The sequence below is a fragment of the Myxine glutinosa genome, chromosome 14, assembly GCF_964187855.1.
Source record: "Myxine glutinosa chromosome 14, kmMyxGlut1.1, whole genome shotgun sequence".
Classification (NCBI taxonomy): Eukaryota; Metazoa; Chordata; class Myxini; order Myxiniformes; family Myxinidae; genus Myxine; species Myxine glutinosa.
Window position 1 is genome coordinate 47,086,021 of NC_136274.1, and position 14,721 is coordinate 47,100,741.

The 14,721-nt window shown below is 52.4% G+C and overlaps 1 protein-coding gene across 1 annotated transcript in view; it reads right to left on the bottom strand.

Moving 5' to 3' along the window:
• Positions 1-14,721, bottom strand: part of TTK (TTK protein kinase) — a gene marked incomplete in the record, with an annotated part of 118,665 nt that overhangs the window by 10,252 nt on the left and 93,692 nt on the right. The window contains 1 exon segment of the mRNA XM_078768150.1: positions 84-208. Within this exon segment, the coding sequence (XP_078624276.1) occupies positions 84-208 (125 nt within the window).

Here is a 14,721-nt window from a genome sequence, read left to right on the forward strand (position 1 = left end):
AAACCTCAACAACCCAAATGGAGCAACAAGTCTGCAAAAGCAAACACGTACAACCAGGACTGGAGAAACATTCCCTCACGTACCCGAGATTCCCGGAGAAAACTTGTAGCATCCGCCTGGATACTGTTGGCGATTCCAAAATCGATCAGTTTCAGTCGGCCCTTCACAAACAGAAAGTTCGCTGGTTTAAGGTCTGTGTGCACAACACCTGCAGGAGAGTACAGGGCGATAGGTTAACCACCAATAGCACAACTTCAGTGGCAGTGGCAGCTGTTGGGGGTTTCACAAAGACTCACAGGTAACTTCCTCATTTCTAACAACACGACAGTGAAACATTTCACCATTTCGTGGGTCTGATTTCCACACAAAAACTGTTATAAATGATCTGAAGTATGAACAAAAGGTTGAATACATCACGCACAAGAAGCGAAAAGCGGGGTTAAGCAATTGGTTCATGTCCGTCAAATCAGTTTTATGATTGAGGAGCGGCACATTTAAATCTATCGTTATATTTTGAACATGATCGATTGTTATATTCGGTGGACAAGTTAGCCGTTTTACCGTATTTTGGCTGTGAATTCGTCCCGATCGCGCATACGCAAAGAGGAGTGATAAGTCTTTTTTTTTTTCTTTTTTTTTTTACTCTGTCTACCTGACAGTTAAACGACATTGAAAATCATCATAAATTGAAAACTTGCTGTTTTTAAGGACGTCATAAAGAACATAGACAACAGCAACAAAGAACTAATGTGACGTATTAGATAGGGTGGTATAAGAGACACTGTGGAAAAGGGCGATAAACATGGAATTAATTTATTGATATGCCTTTAATCCTCTTTAAACAAATAGCCTAGAATCATGCTATATACTATATAATATACAATTAGACCCCGACCATTCCCCGACCTTGTGTATTCACGCTTGGTATAATTTGACCTGCTTTTACCTGTCATGCGGATTCGAATTTAAAAATTCTTCCACGAGCACGAGCATGACATGCTTCGACATTCACGGCCGTGTGCTATGTGTTTTCATGGCCGCATAAAATATTTTAGCAGTGCTATAAGCAAGCTGTGTGGCATGTCCCACCATAAACCTAGCTGCGCGGAATGCGGCACGTCATGTGTGTATATATATATTGTTGCGAATATGGAATTTGGCCTCCATATCCGCTTGTAAATATTCCCCTATTTTCTCCAATACTCCCCAACTTTCCCCAATCCCCCATTCCCTAGTCCCATTGCATGTAAATAACATCCAAGCCACGTCTGTAACAATTGGTGTCGAGGAGTGGAATTCGAACCCGGGACTAAATTTATTAGGCCCAAATTGGTAACAAGTAGAATCGATTCGGAGCGCGTTTCCCGCGCGAAATTATAACGGCGAAATTTGAATTTGTTTTACGAAAATAAAATAAAAAACCGAATTTGAAAGTCGCGCTATGGCGGATCAAGACGGCTGGGGTCCGGTAGGGGAGAGTGAAGCAGGGTCGGTCCAGGACCAAATTGAGGGACATGAAGGACATGAGGAGAGCGAAACAGCGAGGGTAGCAGGCACGCAAAATGGCGCCTCGCAAGAGCGCGCGGTAGCCGAGCCCGCTGTATCACCGGGCTTTAACATGCAGCCGATTGACATACAGGCCCTCATTGCGCAGCTACAGGCAGCTGTACAGATGAGTATGGGGAGCCAGATTGAGCGATTGGGTGCGCGGTTGGGGAACCGGATGGATGCTCAGAGTGACCAAATGGGGTAATGGGAAACCAAATGGGGGTAATGAGGGACGAAGCGAGGGGTACCAGTGAGAAGTTAGACAATAATTTTGAGGGGTTAGACAACGGGATAAAAGAAGTGAAAAATGGGTTAACGGGGGTAGAAAACAGAATGGCCGCTCAAGAGAATCAAATGGAAGGGATGCAAAAGGGGTTAGAGGGGGTAGAAAATAGAATGGCTGCCCAGGAGAATCAGATAGAGGGAGTGAAAAATGGGTTAGAGGGGTTAGAAAACAGTATGGAAGGCAAATTGAGGGACATGAGGGACCAAGCGGAAAGGGAAGTTAAACAAATGGAGCAGCAGATAGAGGGGGTCAGAATGGGGGTAGAAACCAAACTGGATGCTCACAGGGAGGAAATGGAGCAGATGAGGGTGGCATCTGGGCAGGAGATGCAAGTGATGGGAGAGGAGATCAGAAGAGGAGTGAGTGAGGAGGTCGGAGGAGTGCGCGAGGAGGTGAGGCACTGTAAGGAGCGCATGGAGAAAGAGGTGAGAAAGGGGACTGTAAAATTGCAAGGTGGTATAGAGGAGTTGACGCTGGGAGTAGAACAACTGACAGTGGGACAAAAGGAGTTGGGGGATCAGGTAAAGAAGAACACAGCGGTAATAGAGGGTTTAAAATCGACACAGAAGGAGATGAAAAAGGACGTAGGGGTAATTAAAAAAGAGTGTCAGACGGTACATGAGGACCTGACGAGGAAAATGGACAAGGTGGTAGAGGTAATGGAGGTTAAAGAGCGGGAGGTGCGGGAGCACATAGAAAAAAATAAAGTGGAGTTAGAGGAAGAACTTAAAGGGGCGCACGAAGAGATGAAGGAGATGAAGCAAAAATTAGAAGAAGTGGAAGAAGGGGTGAGCGAAATTAAAAAGCGACGGAGAGAGGATAAGAAAGAGATAAAAGAAGAGGTAAAAGAATTGGTCCAGAGTCTGTGTTCGGATCGTGATGATGTGCTCATTAACCGGATGAGGGATTCGCAGGTGATGGAGGAGAAGCGAAGAGAAAGAGGACCCGGTGTAAGTGGTGACCAATATGGTCGTGCGTATGATGCGCCAGGTGATTTAATAAGCTTGGGGGTCGAGATAGACCCGGATGTTCGTGAGAGGCCAAGAGTGAGGTGTATGGCTGGTCCGGAGGGTATGGAACGAGAGGTGCGAGGTGTGGGTGAGCAAGGTTGTGGTGGTGGTGGTATGGAATGGGTAGCGGGTTGCGGAGGTGTGACCCATGCATCGACACCAACAGGGGTAGTTGTTGGAGGGACCGGGGAGGCACGAGAGCCCCTTGGGGGTAGTGTACTGTGGGGGCCCGGCCGGTTCGGCCCCGCGCTGACCCCGCAAGGGGCGACGCACGGGGTCCGGCAGGCGGGCAACGACTCACATACGAGGTGGTCCCACAAGGTCCCACTCGCGCCGTATGACGGCAAGAGTGATCTACGCGCGTACCTGGCGCAGTTCGACTGTGTGTGTAAGGGCAACGGTTGGGGTGAGGACGAAGGTGGAGTACACCTGGTGGCCGCATTGCGCGGCGCGGCGGCGGAGGTGCTGACGGCATTACCAGCGGGTGCTCTCACCCTGCCAGCCCTCCGCGACGCCCTAATTAATCGATTCGGCATAGAACAGCAGAGCGAGCTTGTTAAAGCTCAGCTCGCGCTGCGAAAACGCAAGCCTCAGGAAGCCATCGGGGAACTTGCCCACGACATTCGCCGCGCAGTGGGGATCGCACATGCTAGCATGGCAGCGGATTCCCGGGAAAGCCTGGCGCTGGACCATTTTATCCAGGCCCTCCCGGATATTGAGCTCCGGCAACAGCTCGCCATGTGGCGCCCGCAGACTCTGAGCCAGGCGGCTGACGCTGCGGCCCGTTGGGAAGCAGCGAGGCCCCTGGCCCGAGGGGGCGAGCGTCTCGCAATGGCGGTCCGCCAGGTGGGACCCCCGATGGAGGGCGGACCCCTTAGGGGACCCGCCCCCGACGTGGGTCCTGACCTGGCGGGCATGGTCCGGAGGCTGGTGGACCAGCGCCTGGCGGGACCTGGACCATGGCAGGCGGCCACGGAGGTGGCCCGCGGTGGACCACGAGCGGGTAATCCAATTCGGACCTACAGGGGGGGGAATTTGGAATTCCGGAGGCAAGCACCTTATCAGGTGAGGTGCTATACCTGCAACCGCCTGGGTCACCTGGCGCGGCACTGTCGAAACGCGCGCCGGGATGATCCCCGGCAGTTGAGGTCCTCAACTCCGCCCAGGGGGGAGCGGGTTAGCCGACCCCAGACACCCCCCCGCCAGACCCCGGGAAACTAGAAGGTGTCGGGCACGTAGGGCGGTGTTCGGCAGCAGAGGATGGAGGAGAGCCCTCATTGACGCGACAGGTCATTTATTGTGGCCAAATTGGAACCGGTAGCCTGACAATTAGATGCAAAATTGCCGGCGTGGGGGTAGACGCCGTAGTGGACACAGGAGCTAGCGCCACGATCATCAGCCCTGTGGTCCTTGATTCGAGCGCAGGTGGCTGGGATAAGATCCAGCGCCTGCAAAATTATAGTTTGCAGCTTGCTACCGGGGTAACGGCCCCGATCATAGGGCGTGGTTCTGTGACCCTCAAGTTAGGGTCGGTAAGGAGGGAGATAGATGTTTGGGTGGCGGAGGTGTGCGACCCATGTTTAATAGGGTTGGACCTGTTGACTGCCAGCGGTTGTAAAATCGACTTGTGCCGGGGGATCCTGCAGGTGGGAGTAGAAGAGCTGCCGTTAGGGGGAGTGAGCACGGCCGAGAGAGCGGAGCTGGAGGCTTCCGAGGCCGTGACCATCCCCCCAAGGGCCGAGGCGATAGTGCCGGCCCGGTGGGCAGCTCGCCCAACATGGCAGGAGTCCTGCGGCCTGGTCGAACCGGTGGCAGCGCAGTCCATACCGGGTTTAATCGTGGGCCGCACCCTTGTAAAAACGGACGGACCGGTAGTGGCCGTCCGAGTAGTAAATGTGAGTACAGAACCACGCACTATAGTAAGGGGCACGAGGGTAGCTGGCTGCACCCCAGTTGAGGAAGTCGCGACAGTGAGGGGCGAGAACGTCCAGCCGAGCCGACCCCGGGGGGAGCCTTCAATAACAAGTAGGAATTGGCCCGATCCCATTTGCGAGATGGTAAATCGTAGTAGCGTAGAGTTGGGAGGTACCCAGAGGGAGGCCTTACACAAACTGGTTGGGTCCCATTTGGATCTCTTCTCCCTGTCCACCGAGGATATTGGACGTACGGGCCTGGTGAAACATCAGATCCACACCGGTGAGGCCCGGCCTATTCGTCAGGCCGCCCGACGGCTCCCTTGGAGCAAGAGGGCGGAAGCTGACGAGCAGGTTGCAAAAATGCTCGACGCAGGTGTGATCGAGCCCTCGGGAAGTCCTTGGATGTCACCTGTTGTGCTGGTCAAAAAGAAGGATGGGACCACGCGGTTCTGCGTGGACTATCGCCAGCTAAACAACGTGACACTCAAGGACTCATATCCCCTGCCAAGGATTGATGACACCTCGATGCCGTTGCGGGCTCAAATTGGTTCACAACTTTGGACCTCAAGAGTGGGTATTGGCAGGTGGAGATGGATAGGGCAGGGAAGGAGAAAACGGCATTTTCCACAGGCAAGGGACTGTATCAGTTTACTGTGATGCCGTTTGGTTTGTGTAACGCCCCCGCCACCTTTGAGAGATTGATGGAGCATGTACTAGGCGGCATGCCATGGCAATCATGCCTGGTGTACCTGGATGACGTCCTGGTACATGCCCAAACGTTCCCCCAGGCACTAGCTAATTTGGACCAGGTGTTCGGGTGCCTCAGACAGGCAGGGTTGAAGCTGAACCCGAGTAAGTGCACTTTGTTTGCAAGAGAGGTGGCCTATCTAGGTCACGTGATTGGCCGCGAGGGGGTAAAAACAGACCCAGACAAAATTAAAGCGGTAGAGGAGTGGCCCGCACCACGTACCATCAAAGAGGTGCGGGGATTTTTGGGACTCTGCTCCTACTACCGGCGCTTTGTGGCGAAATTTGCGGAGTTGGCCCGTCCCCTCCACCGGCTTACGGAGAAGGGGACGCGATTTAATTGGACACGGGAGTGCCACGAGGCCTTCCAAAAATTGAAGGGGTGTCTAACATCCGCACCCCTTCTAGCTTACCCCACTGGTGACGGGACATTTACCCTGGACACGGATGCGAGCCAGGAAGGATTGGGCGCAGTTTTGTCTCAGACACAGGAGGGCGTGGAGAGAGTGATTGGTTATTATAGTCGGGCCTTAAGTAGGCCCGAGAGAAATTATTGCGTCACTCGCAAAGAGTTATTGGCTATGCTGGCTGCCATGAACCATTTCCACCCGTACTTGTACGGGCGGAAATTTTTGGTTAGAACTGACCATTCCTCCTTGCAATGGCTCCTTCGGTTCAAGGAACCGGAGGGCCAAATTGCAAGGTGGTTGGAAAAGTTGCAGCAGTACGATTTTGATGTGGCCCATAGGGCCGGGAAGGCCCATGGTAATGCGGACGCACTCTCTCGGCGTCCTTGTCTGGGGGAAAACTGTAAATTTTGTGCGAGACACGAGGAGAGGGAGCAATTGGGCGATTCCGCCCCGATTCTCGTCGTCCGGGCAACCCGGGTGAGAGGGCCAATTTTGCCACTAACCGCGGACGAGGAATTTGGAGAGTTGGCTTGGAGCACGGCCCAGCAGGAGGATCCTGTTCTGGGGCCGGTGTTCCAATGGGTCAAATTGGGGCAAAGACCAAAGGGGGAAGAGGTCACCCCCCTCGGGGCACAAACAAAGGCATATTGGGCTCAGTGGCAGACCCTGGAATTGAAAGGCAACATCTTGTATCGCAAGTGGGTGGAGGTTCCCTCTGATCGAACTTCCTGGCTGGTGATAGTCCCTGACAAATTCAAGAACGTCATATTGCAACAGGTGCATGGTACCCGCTCCGGCGGCCATTTGGGCAGGACAAAGACAATATCTCGGGTCCGCCGGAGGTTCTATTGGGTGAATATGGGGCGCGACATACAGGACTGGTGTCGGAGATGCGACGCCTGTTCTGCCAAAAAGGGACCAGCACGGAGGATGAGGGCCCCCCTTCAATTACATCAGGTGGGGGCCCCCCTTGAGCGGGTGGCTATGGATATTCTAGGACCGCTGCCCCGCACCCGCCAAGGTAATAAGTATATCCTCGTTGTAATGGACTATTTCACCAAGTGGCCGGAGGCCTACGCCCTCCCCAACCAAGAAGCAGGGGTGGTAGCGCAGGCCTTCGTGGAAGGATTTGTGTGCCGGCATGGGATTCCACAGGAGTTGCACACCGACCAGGGACGAAATTTTGAGAGCAAATTGCTAAAAGATGTGTGCAGTCTCCTGTCAATTCGGAAAACCAGAACAACGCCTCTAAGACCTCAATCTGACGGGATGGTGGAAAGATTCAATCGAACTCTAATCCAACAACTGGCACTGTTCACCACCACCCGTCAGGATGACTGGGACGAACATCTCCCTTACTTGCTCATGGCCTACCGAACCAGCCAGCACGGGGCCACCGCATGCAGTCCAGCGTTGCTTATGTATGGGCGGGAGTTACGGGCTCCCGCCGACTTGCTATGCGGTCCCGTGCCAGACACAGTGGTTAACCCGCCGAGGGAGGGGTACGCACGTCACCTAGAGGAAGGCATGGAGCTAGTCCATGCCTTCGCCCGCCGCCAACTCCATCTGGCGGGGGAAAAGATGAAGCGCAGGTACGACGACCGGAGCCAGGGGAGTCAATACGCTCCGGGGATGAAGATTTGGTTCTTTAATCCCCGGAGGCGAAAGGGAAGGTGCCCAAAACTCACCTCCCCCTGGCAAGGCCCAGGAGTCGTCCTGTCGCAAATCTGTGACGTGGTCATTAAGATCAAAATGGGGCCACGAGCCCTCCCTCGGATCGTCCACGCCGACCGGATAAGACCTTACACCGGCGAGCAGGCGCCCCCGTGGATTGCCTCGGCTTTAGATGCCGAGGCGGGACCCAGTACCTCTGAATAAGGGGGGCAAATGCGCTATAGCTTATGGGGTGTATGGCAGTGAAAACTAGCCCGGGGGGGTTAGGATATTGTGTGTAGGGATCTAGCGAAGATGACAGTAGGTAACGTTAAGGTTAGTTAGTGACTGATACCTGTAGTGGGGACGCAGGTAGATTAGTGTGGATTATAATGACGTGGGAGCGCAATAGTTTAAAGGGACGACTGGGAAGCGCAAGTTTCAGAAGGGAGTAGTTAGCTGAGATGATGCTGTGTGTGTGAGAATTGAACAGGTGTGATTGCACAGGTGTGCAACTGGACAGGTGTGTGGAGCAGTGTATGAGTAGTGAGTGTGTGGATCAGCGCGAATGCGCTTGGGGAGAGAAGGGTGCAGGTGGCACCAGGTGTGAGAGCACAGGTGTGCAGGTACAGGTGTGTGGAGAGAGTTGGAGTAAGTGGTACGGAGTGGTGTGCATGGTGCGAAGGTGTGGATGGGGGAAGAGTGGACCCCTTTCACGAGTACCCGGGGCGGGTAGTGTAAGTGTTAGGTAGAGGGTACACGTAAATTGTGGTTGGATATTGGCATTTGTGGTGCGGTTGCAGAATGGTGTTGTGGATGGGTGCATTAGTGTTGTGGAAATGGCTGGGCGTGTAGCCTGTTAGTGTGTGTAGTTGGTTGGGCACTCCACCACTGTGAGGATGTCGGCCAGGTGAGGCCGCAGGTGGGCTCTGGGAGCCGGTAGTTGTGAGTGGGTGCCTGAGGATCCCGGGTGTGGATCGGGCAGCCCAGTGCCAGAGAGGGCACGGAGTGGGGAGAGAGCCAGAGGGCCTTCCCCTGGTAGTTAGGTTAGGGTAAGGAGCAGGTAAGCTCGGAGGCAACTGCAGTGGTGGAGGTGTGCAGGTGGGTAGACCCACTGGGAGAGGTACACGTCGCAGCCCAGAAATTGTACGAGGGCACCGGGAGATGAATCGGGGGAGTGAGACCCCAAATTGAAGAGCACCACAGTTTGGCCAATGGGAATTGGTTTTTAGAACCCATAGTGTAAGAGGGCCAATGGTTTGGCCGGAGAAAGACCCCGGGTAGTGTAAAGTTGTTAAAGTCATTTAGGAAATAGTTAGGATTGAAGAACCTGTCGCACCATACGCAGCCACTTGCCTGTGGTGATGATGATGACTCCACACCTGTGTTTTCTTTGTTTGTGTTGCAGAAATGAGAATTGCTGTTGGATTTGTGAGACGCATCACGACGTGGATGAGACATTGGGGTGATTCCATCTCTCCCTCCCTAGGAGGGACTGATGATGAATTGGTAATGGCAAATTTTGATGTTGAGTTGGAGATGGCAAATTTTGATGAGAGTTGAAAATGGCAAATTTGATTGGTTAGGAGGGAGAGAAGACGAATTTGGTATATGGGAGGAACGGGGAAGACAGTAGGGATGTTTGTTGATTTGTAAAGTAGATGTTTATGGGTAGTGTTGTGTTTTGTGGATACAGTAAGGGGTAAGGGAGGGGCCATGTAGGTTACCTGGTGGGGGGGGCGTACGATAGGAACGTACCTGTCTCACCTGGTTCCCATGTGCCCCCAGTGTGCATCCCCTTACATTGCGTGCACTTTTGCGCCCTTACCACCTTACTCACTTGTCTGCTTCTTTTGTCTCCCACCTCCGAGGATCTGGCTTTGGGGTAGAGAGAGAGGAGAGAGAGGTGCTGGCTGCGCAGTTGTGGGCCTGCACTTTCGCTGTTTGCTGCCGGGATCGATACACCATATGGACCGCAATGTTGTGGCCACCCACAATGGACCGCAGTTCGTTTGCGGCCAAGCACCACCCGGGGATGGACCTATGGGTCAGCGTGGCACCTATGCCATACAGGTGAACCACTAATAGTTAACACCACCAAGTGCACCACAAGAAGAGCAAGAGAAACCTGCAGGGTTAGGGGTTGTCGAATTTATTTTTATTCCAATGAACAATGGTGACTGCACCGATTGGTGGTGGGGTGGTGCTTTTGATGCTGGGAAAGGGTGCTCTGTACGTTATTAAAGGCCGTCGGCCACAGAGCACTCGTGGGTTGGTGTATCGATGCTGGCAAGCGCGCTCTCTCTATGCATAACATCTGCATGTGTTCCTCCAAAAACAGGTCCTGGATCGTAGTGTAGATATCAGCGTAATCTTGTAAATAATGCTCCCTACCGGCTGTATGTTTCGTTTGAGAATTCTTTCCGTGACTCGGTTATCCTGTGGGTGTGTTTCTGTGAGGAGAAGGGTGCAACGTCGCAGGGGGACATATTTACTCATTTGTGAATATCTGTAAAACTGTCGCACTCAGGGTAGAGTTAATAGTAGAGGGAACTACATTGCGTGCCACACTAAAGTAGGTAAAAATTTATCGGGTCGGGACGCCCCGAGGGTAGAGAAGGGTGCAATGTTGCGAATATGGAATTTGGCCTCCATATCCGCTTGTAAATATTCCCCTATTTTCTCCAATACTCCCCAACTTTCCCCAATCCCCCATTCCCTAGTCCCATTGCATGTAAATAACATCCAAGCCACGTCTGTAACAATATATATATATATATATATATATATATATATACAGTGGTACCTCGGCTTACGAGTTTAATCCGTTCCGTGACGGAGCTCGTAAGCCAAATCGCTCGTAAGTCAAAGCAAATTTTCCCATTCAAATGCATTGAAATGCTATTAATCCGTTCCAGCCTCAAAAAAAAAACACCAATTTTTTTTGTTAGGTGCTTTTAAATAACAAAAATGTACTTTATAAATAACAAATAATGTATAAACAAGCACGACCTCGTATATACTGTACATAATACAAGAGAATGTAAAGAAATAAACTGGACCTCTATCCATGAAGATATGGAGAAGTTGTTGTTTGTGTGGTTGAAGGAGAAGCAGCTCGCAGGAGATACCGTGACCGAGAGCATCATGTGTTTGAAAAGATTGAAACTCGGATATCGAGCACGGACCACGAGGTGTTTTTTCTTTTTTCTTAATCTCGGTTTCAGTGAACTTTTGCTCTGTGCTCACGTGTACTGTACCTGTACCTGTAATGGTACGTCAGAGGATGGCACCTGTTGTCATCATATTAAGTGCAAGATGTTCTGCATCGTAAGTTGGTACACCGTGGTCTTTCGGCGGTGTTTAAGCCGGCCGTCTTGGCTTCTGTCACCATTGGCATTGAGTCTTTCGATGTAGGTAGGTCGTTGTGTGCCGGTGCCTTGGCCGAATTCCTTCATTGCTGCATTGTTAGCTCACCTGGTTTTTTATACCACATCTTTGGTTATCGGACCAGCGAATGACGTCATCTCCAAAGTATGGCTTATTCTCACTTGTCTTGGACGATCTTCTACTTCTAGCCTTCCACCGTGCATTTGGTGTCCACTGTACTTACTGTACAGTGCCTGGTAAAATTGATGTAATGGGTTTTTGACCGTCAACGCCATGAACCGCCATGAACCGTCAACGCCATGAACCGCTAACACTCAAAAGCCCATTTATCGCGCCTTATAAAGCAAAACGCAAACCGAAAGCCATGCCTCTCAAGCGAGGCGTGCTTCCGTGGTCACGTGATCCACAGGTGTAGCTCATTATACCCGCACGCGCGACACGCTTTGGCGCCTGGCGGTCACGTGACCAGCCACTCTGGAGGCGGGGATCCCCGCCGATGACGTCACCGGCTGGAGCAAGGAGATTCCTCGCTAATGTATTTCGACGATTGCGTGTTTTATATCCAAGCAGAGATGCTTTCACGGCAAGATAACCACGTGACCGGAACCGGAAGCCACAACCGGAAAATTCAAAAAAATAAATTTTTTGAGCTCGTACATCGGATCTCGGCTCGTATCCCAAAGCAACAAACCGCCCGAGCGACGGCTCGTATCCCGAAAAACTCGTACGTTGGGGCACTCGTAAGCCGAGGTACCACTGTATATATATAATATACTGCATATATATATTGTTGCGGATATGGGATTTGGCCTCCATCCATATCCGCTTGTAAATATTCCCCTATTTCCCCAATACTCCCCAACTATCCCCAATCCCATTATCTGTAAACCACACTCTGTAGCCCCGACCTTCCCCTTTTTCCCCCATTAAATGTCGTACCCAGGTTCACCGCATCTCACGTAGACAACTATAGGACATCTTGCTAGTTATTCTTAGTCTATGTCAGTTAAGGACTCGTTTCCATTAATTCTGACTCTTCGTTGCACCAGAATGTGATTGTATGGCACCGTTAGAAAATTTAGGACCTCCCAATACCTCCCCGCAGCTCTTCCTCATGCTACAACCACAACAACAACAACAGCGGCGGCGGCGCGGGGAGTGTGCGTCCTCACTCCGGCTTGGTTAGCCGCCATTGAACATGTGCTCCGACGGGGTTACCACGCAGGGGCTCACTGTCAGCTCCTCGTCAAGGGCGGAGCCCGGTAACCCCCCGCACCCAATAAGAAGCGGCGGACCGATTCCATCTGGGGCGGAGCTAACGAGCCGAGGGCGTGTCACTCCCCGCTGGGCATGCGCAGGAAGACGGAGGTGACGTCAGATGCGCCTCAGCTTGGAGAGAAAAGGACGCCACCTCCAGCGCGACGATACCTCCCCGCATCTCTAGACCGGACCGGGTCGATTCTGCCCCTGAGCCAAGGTGTACCTTGAGCTATCGACTGCCTGCCCTCCCCTGCCATCAATCCCTGTGTGAGTCAGTCTTGTCCCGTTTGTCTGTGGTCTGTCGGGAATAAGATAAGACTGTGTCTAAGTGCCCATCTTGCTGTGCTTTACCTCTTGCAGTGTAATCTAACCGTTCTGCATAACCAATATTATATCCTCCTCCGGAGGTCTTGAGAACTGTACCCCTTGTGTCGTTGCCTTAATCCCAGCCGTTGTGTCCTTTCCTTCATTGATCTAGCGTAGCGCGATTCGGCCAACGTTCGAGTGTAATCGGGTAAACTGTGCGAACACGGCGGCCATTCCGCTCGGCCCATCATAACATCTAAGTCGTGTCCGTAACAATTGGTGTCGAGGAGTGAGATTGGACCCGAGCGCGTGAAATTATAACGGCGAAATTTGATTGTGTTTTACAAAAATAAAAACCCGAATTTTGAAAGTCGCGCTATGGCAGATCAAGACGGCTGGGTTCCGGTAGAGGAGAGTGAGGCAGGGTCGATCCAGGACCAAATTGAGGGACATGAGGAGAGCGAAGCAGTGAGGGTGGCAGGGTCGCAAAATGGCGGCCTCGTGCACGAGGTTGCGGGCGCGCAAAATGGCGCCTCGCACATAGCTACGGCGGCCGCACCCGCTGCACAAGTGGGAGGGATGGCCCAAATGCAGGCCCTCATGGAGCAATTTATGGTGCAAATGCAGGCGTCCCTCAAACTGCAGAGTGAGCAATTGGGGGTAATGGGGAACCGGATGGATGCTCAGGGTGAGCGATTGGAGGGCCAAATGGGGGTAATGGGGAACCGGATGGATGCTCAGGGTGAGCGATTGGAGGGCCAAATGGGGGTAATGAGGGACGAAGCGAGGGGTACCGGTGAGGGGTTAGACAATGGGATAAAAGAGGTAAAGAATGGGTTAACAGGGGTAGAAAACAGAATGGCCGCTCAAGAGAATCAAATGGAAGGGATGTAAAAGGGGTTAGAGGGGTTAGAAAACAGTATGGAAGGCAAATTGAGGGACATGAGGGACCAAGCGGAAAGGGAAGTTAAACAAATGGGGCAGCAGATAGAGGGGGTCAGAATGGGGGTAGAAACTAAACTGGATGCTCACAGGGAGGAAATGGAGCAGATGAGGGTGGCATCTGGGCAGGAGATGCAAGTGATGGGAGAAGAGATCAGAAGAGGGGTGAGTGAGGAGGTCGGAGGAGTGCGCGAGGAGGTGAGGCACTGTAAGGAGCACATGGAGAAGGAGGTGAGAAAGGGGACTGTAAAATTGCAAGGGGGCATAGAGGACCTGACGCAGGAGGTGGAACAGCTGACGGAGGGACAAAAAGGACTAACGGAGCAGGTTCAAAGGAACACTGCGGTATTAGGAGGGTTAAAAGCGACACAAAACGACATAAAAAACGACTTGATAGCGACAAAGAGGCAATGTCAGATGGTACGTGAGGGACCGACAACGAGGTTGGACGAGGTGACAGAGGTAATGGAGACGAAGGACCGGCAGGTGAGGACGCACATGGAAACGGTCAAGGTAGCCTTGGAGGACGAGCTTGAGGAGACGTACCGGGAAATAAAAGAGGTGAAGCAGAAATTAGAAGTGGAAGAAGGGGTGAGCGAAATTAAGAAGCGACGGAGAGGGGATAAGAAAGAGATAAAAGAGGAGATAAAAGAATTGGTCCAAAGTCTGTGTTTGGATCGTGATGTGCTCATTAACCGGATGAGGGATTCGCAGGTGATGGAGGAGAAGCGAAGAGGAAGAGGACCCGGTGTAAGTGGTGACCAATATGGTCGTGCGTATGATGCGCCAGGTGATTTAAGAAGCTTGGGGGTCGAGATGGACCCGGGTGTTCGTGAGAGGCCGTTGGTGAAGTGTGCGACAGGTCTGGTGTGCGAAAAAGGAGGTGTGCGAGAAAGTCCGACTCTGGGGTGTGTGAGGAAAAAGTGCGTGCCAAGGAGTGAGGGTGCTGGCGAGAGTGAGTCGGTCGTAGCGCGTGTGCGAGGGAGCACATGGAAGCGCAGTGTGGTAAGTGTTACAGAGGGTGTGACGGGAGAGTGTGCGCAAGAGTGTGCGCGAGAAAGGTGTGTGACGGACAGGTGCATGGGGAAAGAGTGCGCTGTCAAAGGCAAGGAAAAATGCACGCCTGTGGTGAGTGTTACAGAGGGTGTGACGGGAGAGTGTGCGCAAGAGTATGCGCGAGAAAGGTGTGTAACGGACAGGTGCATGAGGAAAGAGTGCGCTGTCGGGAGTAAGGGTGAGTGCGTTGTCAAGAG